Source organism: Panulirus ornatus, chromosome 55 (assembly GCF_036320965.1).
Source record: "Panulirus ornatus isolate Po-2019 chromosome 55, ASM3632096v1, whole genome shotgun sequence".
Taxonomy (NCBI): domain Eukaryota; kingdom Metazoa; phylum Arthropoda; class Malacostraca; order Decapoda; family Palinuridae; genus Panulirus; species Panulirus ornatus.
In genome coordinates, this window is record NC_092278.1 from 34,078,910 (window position 1) to 34,092,716 (window position 13,807).

At 47.2% G+C, this 13,807-nt stretch overlaps 1 protein-coding gene across 20 annotated transcripts in view; it reads right to left on the reverse strand.

Annotated features, from left to right (window-relative positions):
* The window catches only part of siz (Brefeldin-resistant Arf-GEF family protein schizo), a 578,443-nt gene that overhangs the window by 41,478 nt on the left and 523,158 nt on the right, over positions 1-13,807 (reverse strand). Inside the window, exon 1 of one of the 20 annotated variants that reach the window (XM_071693394.1) lies at positions 5,473-5,625. The exons of the other annotated variants lie outside the window; for them this stretch is intronic. Coding sequence (XP_071549495.1) covers positions 5,473-5,516 — 44 coding nt within the window. The 5' untranslated portion in view covers positions 5,517-5,625. Of the gene's footprint in view, positions 1-5,472; positions 5,626-13,807 lie in introns of those variants that run through there. 20 annotated transcript variants of the gene reach the window in all.

Genomic DNA, 13,807 nt, shown 5'->3' on the forward strand with positions numbered 1-13,807 from the left:
CCCACGCATTCCTCGCGTGTCGTAGAAGGCGACTAGAGGGGACGGGAGCGGGGGGGCCAGAAATCCTCCCCTCCTTGTATTTTTTAACTTTCTAAAATGGGAAACAGAAGGAGTCACGCGGGGAGTGCTCATCCTCCTCGAAGGCTCAGACTGGGGTGTCTAAAGGTGTGTGGATGTAACCAAGATGTGAAAAAAGGAGAGATAGGTAGTATGTTTGAGGAAAGGAACCTGGATGTTTTGGCTCTGAGTGAAACGAAGCTCAAGGGTAAAGGGGAAGAGTGGTTTGGGAATGTCTTGGGAGTAAAGTCGGGTTAGTGAGAGGACAAGAGCAAGGGAAGGAGTAGCAGTACTCCTGAAACAGGAGTTGTGGGAGTATGTGATAGAATGTAAGAAAGTAAATTCTCGATTAATATGGGTAAAACTGAAAGTTGATGGAGAGAGATGGGTGATTATTGGTGCATATGCACCTGGGCATGAAAAGAAAGATCATGAGAGGCAAGTGTTTTGGGAGCAGCTGAATGAGTGTGTTAGTGGTTTTGATGCACGAGACCGAGTTATAGTGATGGGTGATTTGAATGCAAAGGTGAGTAATGTGGCAGTTGAGGGAATAATTGGTATACATGGGGTGTTCAGTGTTGTAAATGGAAATGGTGAAGAGCTTGTAGATTTATGTGCTGAAAAAGGACTGGTGATTGGGAATACCTGGTTTAAAAAGAGAGATATACATAAGTATACGTATGTAAGTAGGAGAGATGGCCAGAGAGCATTATTGGATTACATGTTAATTGACAGGCGCGCGAAAGAGAGACTTTTGGATGTTAATGTGCTGAGAGGTGCAACTGGAGGGATGTCTGATCATTATCTTGTGGAGGCTAAGGTGAAGATTTGTATGGGTTTTCAGAAAAGAAGAGTGAATGTTAGGGTGAAGAGGGTGGTGAGAGTAAGTGAGCTTGGGAAGGAGACTTGTGTGAGGAAGTACCAGGAGAGACTGAGTACAGAATGGAAAAAGGTGAGAACAATGGAAGTAAGGGGAGTGGGGGAGGAATGGGATGTATTTAGGGAATCAGTGATGGATTGCGCAAAAGATGCTTGTGGCATGAGAAGAGTGGGAGGTGGGTTGATTAGAAAGGGTAGTGAGTGGTGGGATGAAGAAGTAAGATTATTAGTGAAAGAGAAGAGAGAGGCATTTGGACGATTTTTGCAGGGAAAAAAATGCAATTGAGTGGGAGATGTATAAAAGAAAGAGACAGGAGGTCAAGAGAAAGGTGCAAGAGGTGAAAAAGAGGGCAAATGAGAGTTGGGGTGAGAGAGTATCATTAAATTTTAGGGAGAACAAAAAGATGTTCTGGAAGGAGGTAAATAAAGTGCGGAAGACAAGGGAGCAAATGGGACCTTCAGTGAAGGGCGCAAATGGGGAGGTGATAAGAAATAGTGGTGATGTGAGGAGATGGAGTGAGTATTTTGAAGGTTTGTTGAATGTGTTTGATGATAGAGTGGCAGATATAGGGTGTTTTGGTCGAGGTGGTGTGCAAAGTGAGAGGGTTAGGGAAAATGATTTGGTAAACAGAGAAGAGGTAGTAGAAGCTTTGCGGAAGATGAAAGCCGGCAAGGCAGCAGGTTTGGATGGTATTGCAGTGGAATTTATTAAAAAAAGGGGGTGACTGTATTATTGACTGGTTGGTAAGGTTATTTAATGTATGCATGACTCATGGTGAGGTGCCTGAGGATTGGCGGAATGCGTGCATAGTGCCATTGTACAAAGGCAAAGGGGATAAGAGTGCTCAAATTACAGAGGTATAAGTTTGTTGAGTATTCCTGGTAAATTATATGGGAGGGTATTGATTGAGAGGGTGAAGGCATGTACAGAGCATCAGATTGGGGAAGAGCAGTGTGGTTTCAGAAGTGGTAGAGGATGTGTGGATCAGGTGTTTGCTTTGAAGAATGTATGTGATAAATACTTAGAAAAGCAAATGGATCTGTATGTAGCATTTATGGATCTGGAGAAGGCATATGATAGAGTTGATAGAGATGCTCTGTGGAAGGTATTAAGAATATATGGTGTGGGAGGAAAGTTGTTAGAAGCAGTGAAAAGTTTTTATCGAGGATGTAAGGCATGTGTACTTGTAGGAAGAGAGGAAAGTGACTGGTTCTCAGTGAATGTAGGTTTGCGGCAGGGGTGTGTGATGTATCCGTGGTTGTTTAATTTGTTTATGGATGGGGTTGTTAGGGAGGTGAATGCAAGAGTTTTGGAAAGAGGGGCAAGTATGAGGTCTGTTGTCGATGAGAGAGCTTGGGAAGTGAGTCAGTTGTTGTTCGCTGATGATACAGTGCTGGTGGCTGATTCATGTGAGAAACTGCAGAAGCTGGTGACTGAGTTTGGTAAAGTGTGTGAAAGAAGAAAGTTAAGAGTAAATGTGAATAAGAGCAAGGTAATTAGGTACAGTAGGGTTGAGGGTCAAGTCAATTGGGAGGTAAGTTTGAATGGAGAAAAACTGGAGGAAGTAAAGTGTTTTAGATATCTGGGAGTGGATCTGGCAGCGGATGGAACCATGGAAGCGGAAGTGGATCATAGGGTGGGGGAGGGGGCGAAAATCCTGGGAGCCTTGAAGAATGTGTGGAAGTCGAGAACATTATCTCGGAAAGCAAAAATGGGTATGTTTGAAGGAATAGTGTTTCCAACAATGTTGTATGGTTGCGAGGCATGGGCTATGGATAGAGTTGTGCGCAGGAGGATGGATGTGCTGGAAATGAGATTTTTGAGGACAATGTGTGGTGTGAGGTGGTTTGATCGAGTAAGTAACGTAAGGGTAAGAGAGATGTGTGGAAATAAAAAGAGCGTGGTTGAGAGAGCAGAAGAGGGTGTTTTGAAATAGTTTAGGCACATGGAGAGAATGAGTGAGGAAAGATTGACCATGAGGATATATGTGTCGGAGGTGGAGGGAACGAGAAGTGGGAGACCAAATTGGAGGTGGAAAGATGGAGTGAAAAAGATTTTGTGTGATCGGGGCCTGAACATGCAGGAGGGTGAAAGGAGGGCAAGGAATAGAGTGAATTGGATTGATGTGGTATACCGGGGTTGACGTGCTGTCAGTGGATTGAATCAGGGCATGTGAAGCGTCTGGGGTAAACCATGGAAAGCTGTGTAGGTATGTATATTTGCGTGTGTGGACGTATGTATATACATGTGTATGGGGGTGGGTTGGGCCATTTCTTTCGTCTGTTTCCTTGCGCTACCTCGCAAACGCGGGAGACAGCGGAAAATATATATATATATATATATATATATACAAACAATACGTAGCACTCGCCCAATTCTCTGTTCCTTCTTTTGGAAAATTAAAAAAAAACGAGAGGGGAGGATTTCCAGCCCCCCGCTCCCTCCCCTTTTAGTCGCCTTCTACGACACGCAGGGAATACGTGGGAAGTATTCTTTCTCCCCTATCCCCCAGAGGCCCAGTCCTCTGTTCTTAACGCTACCTCGCTAATGCGGGAAATGGCAAATAGTTTGAAAGAAAGAAAGAACGTAGCACTCGGTACACTGGATTATGAGATCTAGTCATTTAAACCCATTCTCAAAACGCAATACTCCGGACGTCAACAGCTGAAAGTTGGCCAAGTACTTGGAATCAAATTAAAACTATATAAACCAGGTCCAAGGTTCCAGGGCGGGAAAATCATGCCTCTCTCTCGCATCTGCTCGGTTCAACATGACAGACCTGTAGAGGCGTTGGTAAAGCAAAATTACTGCTCATGAGATATATGCACAAAACGACACACGTATTTGACAGATATGACTACGGTGTCACTGGTCACAAACTGCTTATGGTGGCAATAAATGGAAAGATGGGGAGAGGCACGCTTAACACACCATGACAAATACATACATCAAGCAAATTCCAATTTCTTAACGTTTCATCTTAAAGCCCTGCTTCCCTGGGATCTGTATTCATATATCTACCGTTTATCGTTCTCATATCTAACACACACACACACACACGGATATCAGCTTCATAAAATCTCTTGCAAATAAAACCAAAATAACCATCAGCTTTTCTTCGGGGAGCTTTACTGAAAACCTTAGGTATGAAACGTACGTCAGGAGCCACCTACTTTTGGCAAGATGCTGAAACTTTCTTCAATTTGCATTTCAATACAAAGTTACATGACCATACAATATACAGTAGCTGAAAACTAAACTCTGATGCGAGACAATTACAGAAGTGAACTAAACGTTAGGGCGACCCACGTTAAATTAGAGGAAGCCAAGTGCTCATCGATAAGTATTTGCATATACGAATTTACATGACTATAAACATCGAACAATGCCTGACAGCTTAACCTGGATATTAAACTTAACCAAGGAGAAGGATCCGTATGGGGGGTAACGTCTGCTGAAGCGGAATCTAATAACATTCTCTTAAAAAAAAAAAGACGCTTGAATTACTCGGTTGTGGGGGTGAACACATACAAAAATGAGAACAAAATAGAGTTGTTCCGTCTATCGTCAGCAGATCTATTGTGCACCCCCCCATGCTCATCCTGTGAGCAGTTCGGCAACATCACCATCATGTCCCGGAAGAGCAATGCAAATGTCCTCTTGAGAAATGCTGCAATGCCTGGTAACATCACCTTCAGCAAACAAAATGCGACGCCATGAGCTTCCTCTTCAAAGAAAAAAAAATGCGAGATGAATTTTACGATCCTTCAAGAAAAAAAAAAAAATTACTGCTCTGTGCTAACATTACCCTGTGAGGCGGGCGGAATTACAGAGCTGATATATATATATATATATATATATATATATATATATATATATATATATATATATATATATATATAGGCTGCACTGATCTGAGGAGCAATAAATGCAACCTGGTCCCAATCCGAACTGTGGATGCCGAACTTCCGCATTCACAGCGAGTGGCATACGTAAAAAAAAAAAAAAAGTATATATATATATATATATATATATATATATATATATATATATATATAGTTTCTTCGTTCGTAACTATGTCTTCCATGAGGCAGGTTGATACCAAAATACGTATCATTAATTTTCTGTATCCAGCACTACCGCTTGATACTGTTCACATGGGCCCGTTACAGATGACACACACACACACACAATATATATATATATATATATATATATATATATATATATATATATATATATATATACAAACCTTCATTCTAAAGGGTATATACACCACCCAGTGAGCTGCAGCCTGTTACCCTGGCAACCACGAGCACATAAATCATATGCGTCAGATGTGGCCATCTACCCCCTTGGCCCACAGGGCTGCCACGGGCTACTGGTCCCAACCCACTCAACCCAACTCAACCACTCATCTAAGTCCAAGACTCGACGGGACTTAGGGAAACTCTTTGACACTATGACTGCCCACAACAAACAACGAGTTCAGCACAAAACAACCTAATAAAGGCTACGGTAACTTTTGGGCTTACTTGACAGGGGGAGCTATGACGAATCCGGATAAACAAATCAGCATTTTCTTATGCGGTCTACGCAAGTCCCTGGCGTAGAGGAGTAACCGATCGAAGACAAGGGCTTGAGGAGCGAGTCCTCCCAAGGCCACGGATCGTCAAGGACTACGCGACATCTTCCAGGCGGGGCAGCTTCAGGCCCGAACATCTGCCCGCACCAACCCCTCCCACCTCCTCTTAAGATGCCAATTAGCATTTGTTACTCGTTACTCAACACTCCATCACAGAACCAAAATCCTTTCATGTACAAGCTATAAGTCTGTGTACAGCTAATGTCGGTTATGAGAAAGATCTACCTGAAAGAAAAGGAGAAGAATGGCTTCGAGAGAGAGAGAGAGAGAGAGAGAGAGAGAGAGAGAGAGAGAGAGAGAGAGAGAGAGAGAGAGAGAGAGAGAGAGAGAGAGAGAGAGAGAGAGAGAGAAAGGTGGCAATCATATCTTAAAAATGGTTCGAGGTTAAGTTCAGGAGCAGGAGCACGCGACACCTGCCCAGCACGAGCCACGATGTGGTGGGATAACCAATGGACGGTCAGCGTGAGCCGCCCGTCTCGACCAATGGAAACCCTTGCCCGAGCCCTCCTGCCCCAATCACAGGCCAGACCTGCAGCAGGTGACGAACACAAACTCAGGTCAGGAGCCTACGAATAACGGGGGACTAATTCTCTACATAAATGGTTTAGAGGCTAACTTCACTCACCCGGTAACAACAGGAGTGTAACAAATGCTAAAATATATCCGTTAAATATTCAACGGCAAGCATCCGTCAAACCAGCTGGTAAAGGTCACAACGTGCGTGGTTCGCAGAATGTAAACAACGCTGGCAACTACCCGGGGGTGTATCAGCTGGCTAGTGGCAGATAACACCAAGAGGGTGTATGGGGCTCTTAATTACCCTTCCCAAGGCGTCCACACAGCTGCCTGGCTCTGCGGCAGGGGGAGAAGGGCGTCTGCGTACAACTGCTAATGGGCTGCTGTAGCGTGTGTACGACGGAGGGGCAAGGCTGTTGGCAGTAGCGAGGTCTGGGGAGCACGTGTCTGTCAGGAGGGCGGGCCCGCTATAGCGAGACTCGCTCTTTGTTGCCACTGTCGCCCCCCCTCCGTCCACCACAAGGCTACTGGAGGTGCCGGCAACACACGGCCAAACACATCAGACCACCTCCAGGAAATAACAGCCATCTGACACGTCCACACCAACCAACTCCACCAGCTGACGCAACCACACCAACCAGCTCCTCCATATGACACATCCACACCAACCAACTCCACCAGCTGACGCATCCACACCAACCAACTCCACCAGCTGACGCATCCACACCAACCAACTCCACCAGCTGACGCATCCACACCAACCAGCTCCCCCATATGACACATACACACCAACCAGCTCCCCTATATGACACGTCCACACCAACCAACTCCTCCATATGACACATCCACACCAACCAACTCCACCAGCTGACGCATCCACACCAACCAACTCCACCAGCTGACGCATCCACACCAACCAACTCCACCAGCTGACGCATCCACACCAACCAGCTCCCCCATATGATACATACACACCAACCAGCTCCCCAATATGACACATACACACCAACCAGCTCCCCTATATGACACGTCCACACCAACCAACTCCCCCATTTGACACATCCACACCAACCAACTCCACCTTCTGACGCATCCACACCAACCAGCTCCTCCATATGACACATCCACACCAACCAGCTCCCCATTCTGACACATCCACACCAACCAGCTCCCCATATGACATGTCCACACCAACCAACTCCCCCATATGACACATCCACACCAACCAACTCCACCTTCTGACGCATCACACCAACCAGCTCCTCCATATGACACATCCACACCAACCAGCTCCCCATTCTGACACATCCACACCTACCAGCTCCCCATTCTGACACGTCCACACCAACCAACTCCCCCATATGACACATCCACACCAACCAACTCCACCTTCTGACGCATCCACACCAACTAGCTCCTCCATATGACACATCCACACCAACCAGCTCCCCATTCTGACACATCCACACCAACCAGCTCCCCATTCTGACACATCCACACCAACCAGCTCCCCATTCTGACACATCCACACCAACCAGCTCCCCATATGACATGTCCACACCAACCAGCTCCCCATTCTGACACGTCCACACCAACCAACTCCACCTGCTGACGCATCCACACCAACCAGCTCCCCCATATGACACGTCCACACCAACCAGCTCCCTCTTTCGACCAAAGACAACAAACCTCCCACCGCAAGAACACACCACAACAAACCGACGCCAACCAACTCCCACCCTAAAGGCGTCCCACACTGGCAAATCCTCCAGTCAAAACAGGTCGAGAACGACCACATCCACCCTACCACGAAGCAACTCCCATGACCACAGCAACAGCCTTCTGGCTCAGATAATCCCGTCTCTATAAAATCCCAAGACACCGCCAACGTGAAATATGCAAATGCTGAGCGGGCGCCAAATCCTGAGGATGAATGATATATTCCACGGTTGATTCTTAACACTGAATGGCTTCCAGTAAAACTTTTTTATTCGATATTTCTTTCTTCCCTTTAAGGTAATCGTTCCCTTTCTGGGTTTACATAGGAGTGCACAGGTGTCTTTGGACCACTCGGGTATACTTTCAGGTGAGTATACGACCACAGGTATACTTTCAGGTGAGTATACAAGTGTCTTTGGACCACTTTGTTATACTTCCAGATGAGCATACGGGTCTCTAGACCACTCTGGTATACTTCTCAGTGAGTATATACAGGTGTCTTTGGCCACTGGTATACTTCCATATGCGTACTGAAGTGTCTCTGAAACCACTGTGGTATACTTCCAAGTGCGTACCGAGGTGTCTGGCCAATGCGGTATACTTCCAGGTGCGTGGTGTGGTGTGTCAGACCACACTGGTAAACTTCCAAGTGCGTATAGGGAAATCTCTGGTATACATTAAGAGAACATACAGGTGTTTGGCTGTGAGTTTAAAAGAAAAAAGTGAAATATATACTAAAGACGTTTTTAGGAGAAAAAAATATATACGTATATACTATAGACTTTTTAGGAGAAAAAAATATATAAATATACTAAAATATATAAATAAAACATATAAATATATATAAATATATAAAAATATATAAATATACTAATATACTAAAGACGTTGTTACCTAATATTCAATTCTGCTTTTCTCAACTGGGATTCAAAAACCACCCTCCCTCCCCCACTCTTTGAAACACCACAAATCAACTTAGCAACAGTGGCGTCACTGCAGTATCCTTGACAACAGCGACGTCACTGCAGTATACATGGCAACAGCGTCACTGTCGTAAACGTGATAACAGTGAGCGTCACTGCAGTGTACGTGGCACAACAGCGTCACTGTCGTAAACGTGATAACAGTGAGCGTCACTGCAGTATACATGGCAACAACAGCGTCACTGTCGTAAACGTGATAACAGTGAGCGTCACTGCAGTGTACGTGGTAACAATAGCGTCACTGCAGTATACGTGGCAACAGTGGCGTCACTGGAGTATAGCGTCAATGCAGTGCACTTGGGTACAGCGGCGTCACTGCAGTATATGTGGCAACCATGGCGTTATGCAGTACATACGTGGCACAGCTGCGTCACTGCAGTATATACGTGTGACGCTATACTGTTGTTATTTACCTCCAGGTTCTGATGCCGACAACAGGCACGCCAGGGACGGGAAGGAGTCGCACAACCTCACCCCCATCAGACAAGCCGTGTGCTATTTACTATTTCTCGAACCCCGTGAGAATCTCAGTCCACCGCTACCACTTGGCTAAAGTTCCTCCTTAAACACTCACGCTTCTCGAGTGCCTGTCTTACTCCCCCGCTGCTGCATGTGGCCCGACGCCACATGACTTAAAATGACTTGACCTTCGGTCTGGACCTACATGTACCATTTGCCGTATCTTAAACTCCTATATCCTAATTTCTTGATGAGGGGTCAGGGAACATGTGAGCATTACACGAGCCAGGGCGTAAAGCTTGGGTTTTCGGTCAAGGGTGCTGGGCAGGTCGGGAGGTCGGGCGCGTGCATGTGGCGAGGGTGTTCGGTGCGCGTGAGCACGCGTGAGGGTGACCGCGTGCCAGCTGCTGCCTACCACGCCCGCTGGCCACCTGCCCTGTCCTGCTCGGCTGTCGCTACACACATCTGGCTCCTCTTCTGCCACCTCTTTTCTCTCTCACACGCACACACTCGTCTTTTCTCCTGTCTACTCCACCTGCGGCCACTCTCAACAGTTCTGGATATAAGCAATGCCCCCTTAACCCACCAACGTCCTTCTCCTCCTCAGCTTAGTGCACGTACCACTGCTCACCGCAGACGATCTTCTTCGGGAAATACAGTCTTACGCAAGGTGAGGTGGGTTACGGCAAAGGACCAGGGCGGTGGCGGCGTCACCTGGTTGGCGCGGTGGTGGAGATCCTAAGTCGTCGTCATGCCCTTGCCATCACGCAACACACACACGCCCCTGCAGGGGCGGCTGCCAACACCACAACCCTCTACCCACCAACCCACTACCAGCGAGAGAAACAACGGCGTTCAAAACACTCGCGGGGATACTGCTTCGAGGACCCGGCAACAATGTGCTGTCTTCTGGTTTGAAGTACAAATGAAAAGGGTTATTGTTCTTACCCTGTCTATGGATGATTTTAACACAACTGTCAGTTAACAGTATCCAAGTTTATGGGCCTCCTTACTCCTGATACTGTCCACTTCACGTCCCAGGAGATGGAAACGATGAAAGAGCAGCGTTGCTGAGTGTCATCCTACCCCAGACCAGTGCCTGCTAAGGCTCAAGGCTGAGGGCCGACATGTGGGTTGCGGGCCAATAGGTTAATCAAGGCTGAGGGTCGACAGGTCATCAAGACTGAAGGCCAACACGTACATCAAGGCTTGAAGGCCGACAGGCCATCTAGGATTAATCTAACCATAAACCCACGGTACAAACCCTGCTCGTGGCGGGTCACAAGGTGACGCACATCTGGGGTTTTAAGGTCATGACCCTTCCCTCCATCCCACCTCCCTCCCTCCCCTCCACACCTCAAGGGCTTCACCGGTAAGGTATGTCGTGTGATCTGATTGTGTGGCTTGATGCCGCGACCCCGAGTCCCACTTGGGCCGTCAAAAGCTGTGTGGCTCGGCCGAGCCGTTGCAACGTCAGCCAGGGACTATAGTTGGTCGAAGGCGTTTGAGGTGGGGGGTGGTGGTGCTTGGCGAGAGATGACCACCGTAAAATATCATCTTTACGGAGACCACGAACGACTACCGTGACGACCCTCCTCGCTGTGAGGCAGACGACCCCCCCCACACTCTCACCAACACCGCCTGCAACTGTCTCTGGTGGGTCGTCAAGAGATTAAGAGCACCCAAAAGAAATGGAAAGAGTATGTCTGCATTGTGTAAAAGGAACCGAGGGAGTGCGCGCAGCAGCAGCAGCCGTACTCAACAGGGAAGCCTCCTTCGAAACCCGAGACCCCCAAGAACATCGTCCTGGGTAAGCAAGGGACGTCTTCACATCTGCATCACACGGATGCCAATATCCATACCTGGGCGGCGCGACTTTGCACGAGGCGCGAGCTCGAGATATCAATTTCTAATACGTTTTCGGTTCTCCTGGCACGAACACACACACGCAGGGATGTATCCCAGCCCTTCTGAGCTCGTTCCCTCTTGCACTTTGGGGGGGGGTGGAGACGAGGCCACGAGAGAGAGAGAGAGAGAGAGAGAGAGAGAGAGAGAGAGAGAGAGAGAGAGAGAGAGAGAGAGAGAGAGAGAGAGAGAGAGAGAGGTGTCTGAGGCGGCAGGGCAGGCTGCTTGGATGACCTTCTTCAGAAGCAACCGCAAGCCATCCCCTCGCCCTTATCTCGCTCAATCCACAGCCCCCGCCGGGATGACATTTAAGACCCAGTTAAATATGACATTATACAAGTTCCCTCCCACGGGCATTGTACCTACATATGGTGAATCCCTCTTTCCCCCCCATCAGCGACACTAGTGGGAGGAAGGGCAGAACTACATATTCGAACTACGCTAGAAAAAAAACAGTAAATCAGGGGAAATAATACTCATTTACGGTGGGACCTTGCGTGACCCCATCTTCTACACACAGGGCAGGTCGGTCCATCGACCAACCAAACAAGAAAGAAACCCATTCAACAATTTTTGCTTCCCTCTTCGGTCAACAAATTCTTGGAAGTTCTGCTTTGCGAGGTCACTCGAACAACATTCACGGGTACTCCTAACGACAGATAACTAATCTTCATTCCCTCTTTAACAAGTTACTTGCCCCCTGCTGTTTTAGAGGGTCAGTCTAGATACACCAAGTCTCTTCATATACGACAGTAAAAAAAAATATATATATTCAACTCTCAATGTAATACGAAGATTATACTCCGGCAGTCAACGGGATTCCCACAGGGCAACAGACCACTTAACTGTCGCGTAATGTAAGCGCGGGCCGTGCACACCAGCGACGTATATGGGTCGTTGTCGGGTCATAAAGGAGGTGCCGGGTGAAAGCCCAGACGACCACCATGTTTACGAGAACTCTGTGAGAGCCAGACGACCACCATGTTGACAGGAGCGACAGCTAGACGACCGCTCTGTCACAAGGACGACTGGAAGACGACCAACAGGTTATAACCACAACAGTAGGACGACCACAAGTTTATGACCACGACATCAAGACGACCCCCAAGGTTATATGAATACGATAGCAAGACGACCACAAGGTTATAAGAATACGACAGCAAGACGACCACAAGGTTATTAGAACACGACAGCGAGACGACCACAACGTCATAACCACTACAGCAAGAGACGACCACCGTGTTATAACCACTACAAAAACAAAAAACGACCCCCATAATGAGCACTGATAGTAACATGACCACCGCCATCAATTCAGGGGAACATGTTCTATACAAGTAACATGAAGACATCTTTCTCGTGGTCGCCACACTAACACACACACACACACACACACACACACACACGCTCGTATTAAATCATCTGTCGTAACTAAACTCCCTCGTGATGGAGAAGGTGGCCTGGAAACCACTATACGTGTGTCATAAACAGTGGAGTGCGTATTTCTGAACAGGATTTCGAATTCCACTTGCACACAGCGGGAAAAAAATATGAAAGGCTGTGATCGAGGTTAGCCCGGTAAGCCTTTATATATGTATATACCAAAGATAATGAATACATAATGAATATAAGACGATGTATACATAAGGAAACGTGGTGTAAAACGAGTCATCCCAAATACGCACGGATGACAGCTAGTCGGTCACAGTCGCATGGATTAAGACTCGAGTTTCAGGGAGGAGCGAGGTCGTCCGTGTCGGTGGATCCACGACGTCTCCGTCGCATGTTCGAAGGGCAAGAACACTTAAAGCGATTGGTAGGTTCGGCTGAATGAATTGTAATGGGAAGGACTTGGGCGACGACCGGATCAGGATGCAAAGAGAACCTACTTCTGAATAGTTTGTGTGTGTGTGTGTGTGTGTGTGTGTGTGTGTGTGTGTGTGTGTGTGTGTGTGTGCGCGCGCGCGCGCCATGCTTCATGATAAATGATAGCGTGTAGTGAAGCGCTTGTGTGCGAGGTTTAATGGTGAACGCAGGCGTTTGGTCCCGTCTCAGGCATCAACACAGCCTGAAGGAGGGAGTGAGTAAGCTTACGAAGCGATGTAGCAGCGAGGAGGGGATCATACCCACTATCACATGCGAGGCTCAGCCGAGGATACGTGTGTGAGCGAGGAGATATCTAAGCCATAAGTCCTGCAAGCGCTGTCAAGCTATATGTACTGCAAAAGCTGTCAAGCTATATGCACTGCAAAAGCTGTCAAGCTATATGCACTGCAAAAGCTGTCAAGCTATATGCACTGCAAAAGCTGTCAAGCTATATGTACTGCAAAAGCTGTCAAGCTATATGTACTGCAAAAGCTGTCAAGCTATATGTACTGCAAAAGCTGTCAAGTTATATGTACTGCAAAAGCTGTCAGGCTATATGTACTGCAAAAGCTGTCAAGCTATATGTTCTGCAAAAAAGCTGTCAAGCTATATCTACTGCAAAAGCTGTCAAGCTATATGTACTGCAAAAAGCTGTCAAGCTATATGTTTTGCAACAGTAAAACAGGAACGGAGGTGAACATGTCTCATAGGAGAACGGAGTGTTAGGTTACCCTGTGCTAAAGAGGTGGGAGGGCCCGTTTCCAGTCATCTCCACTC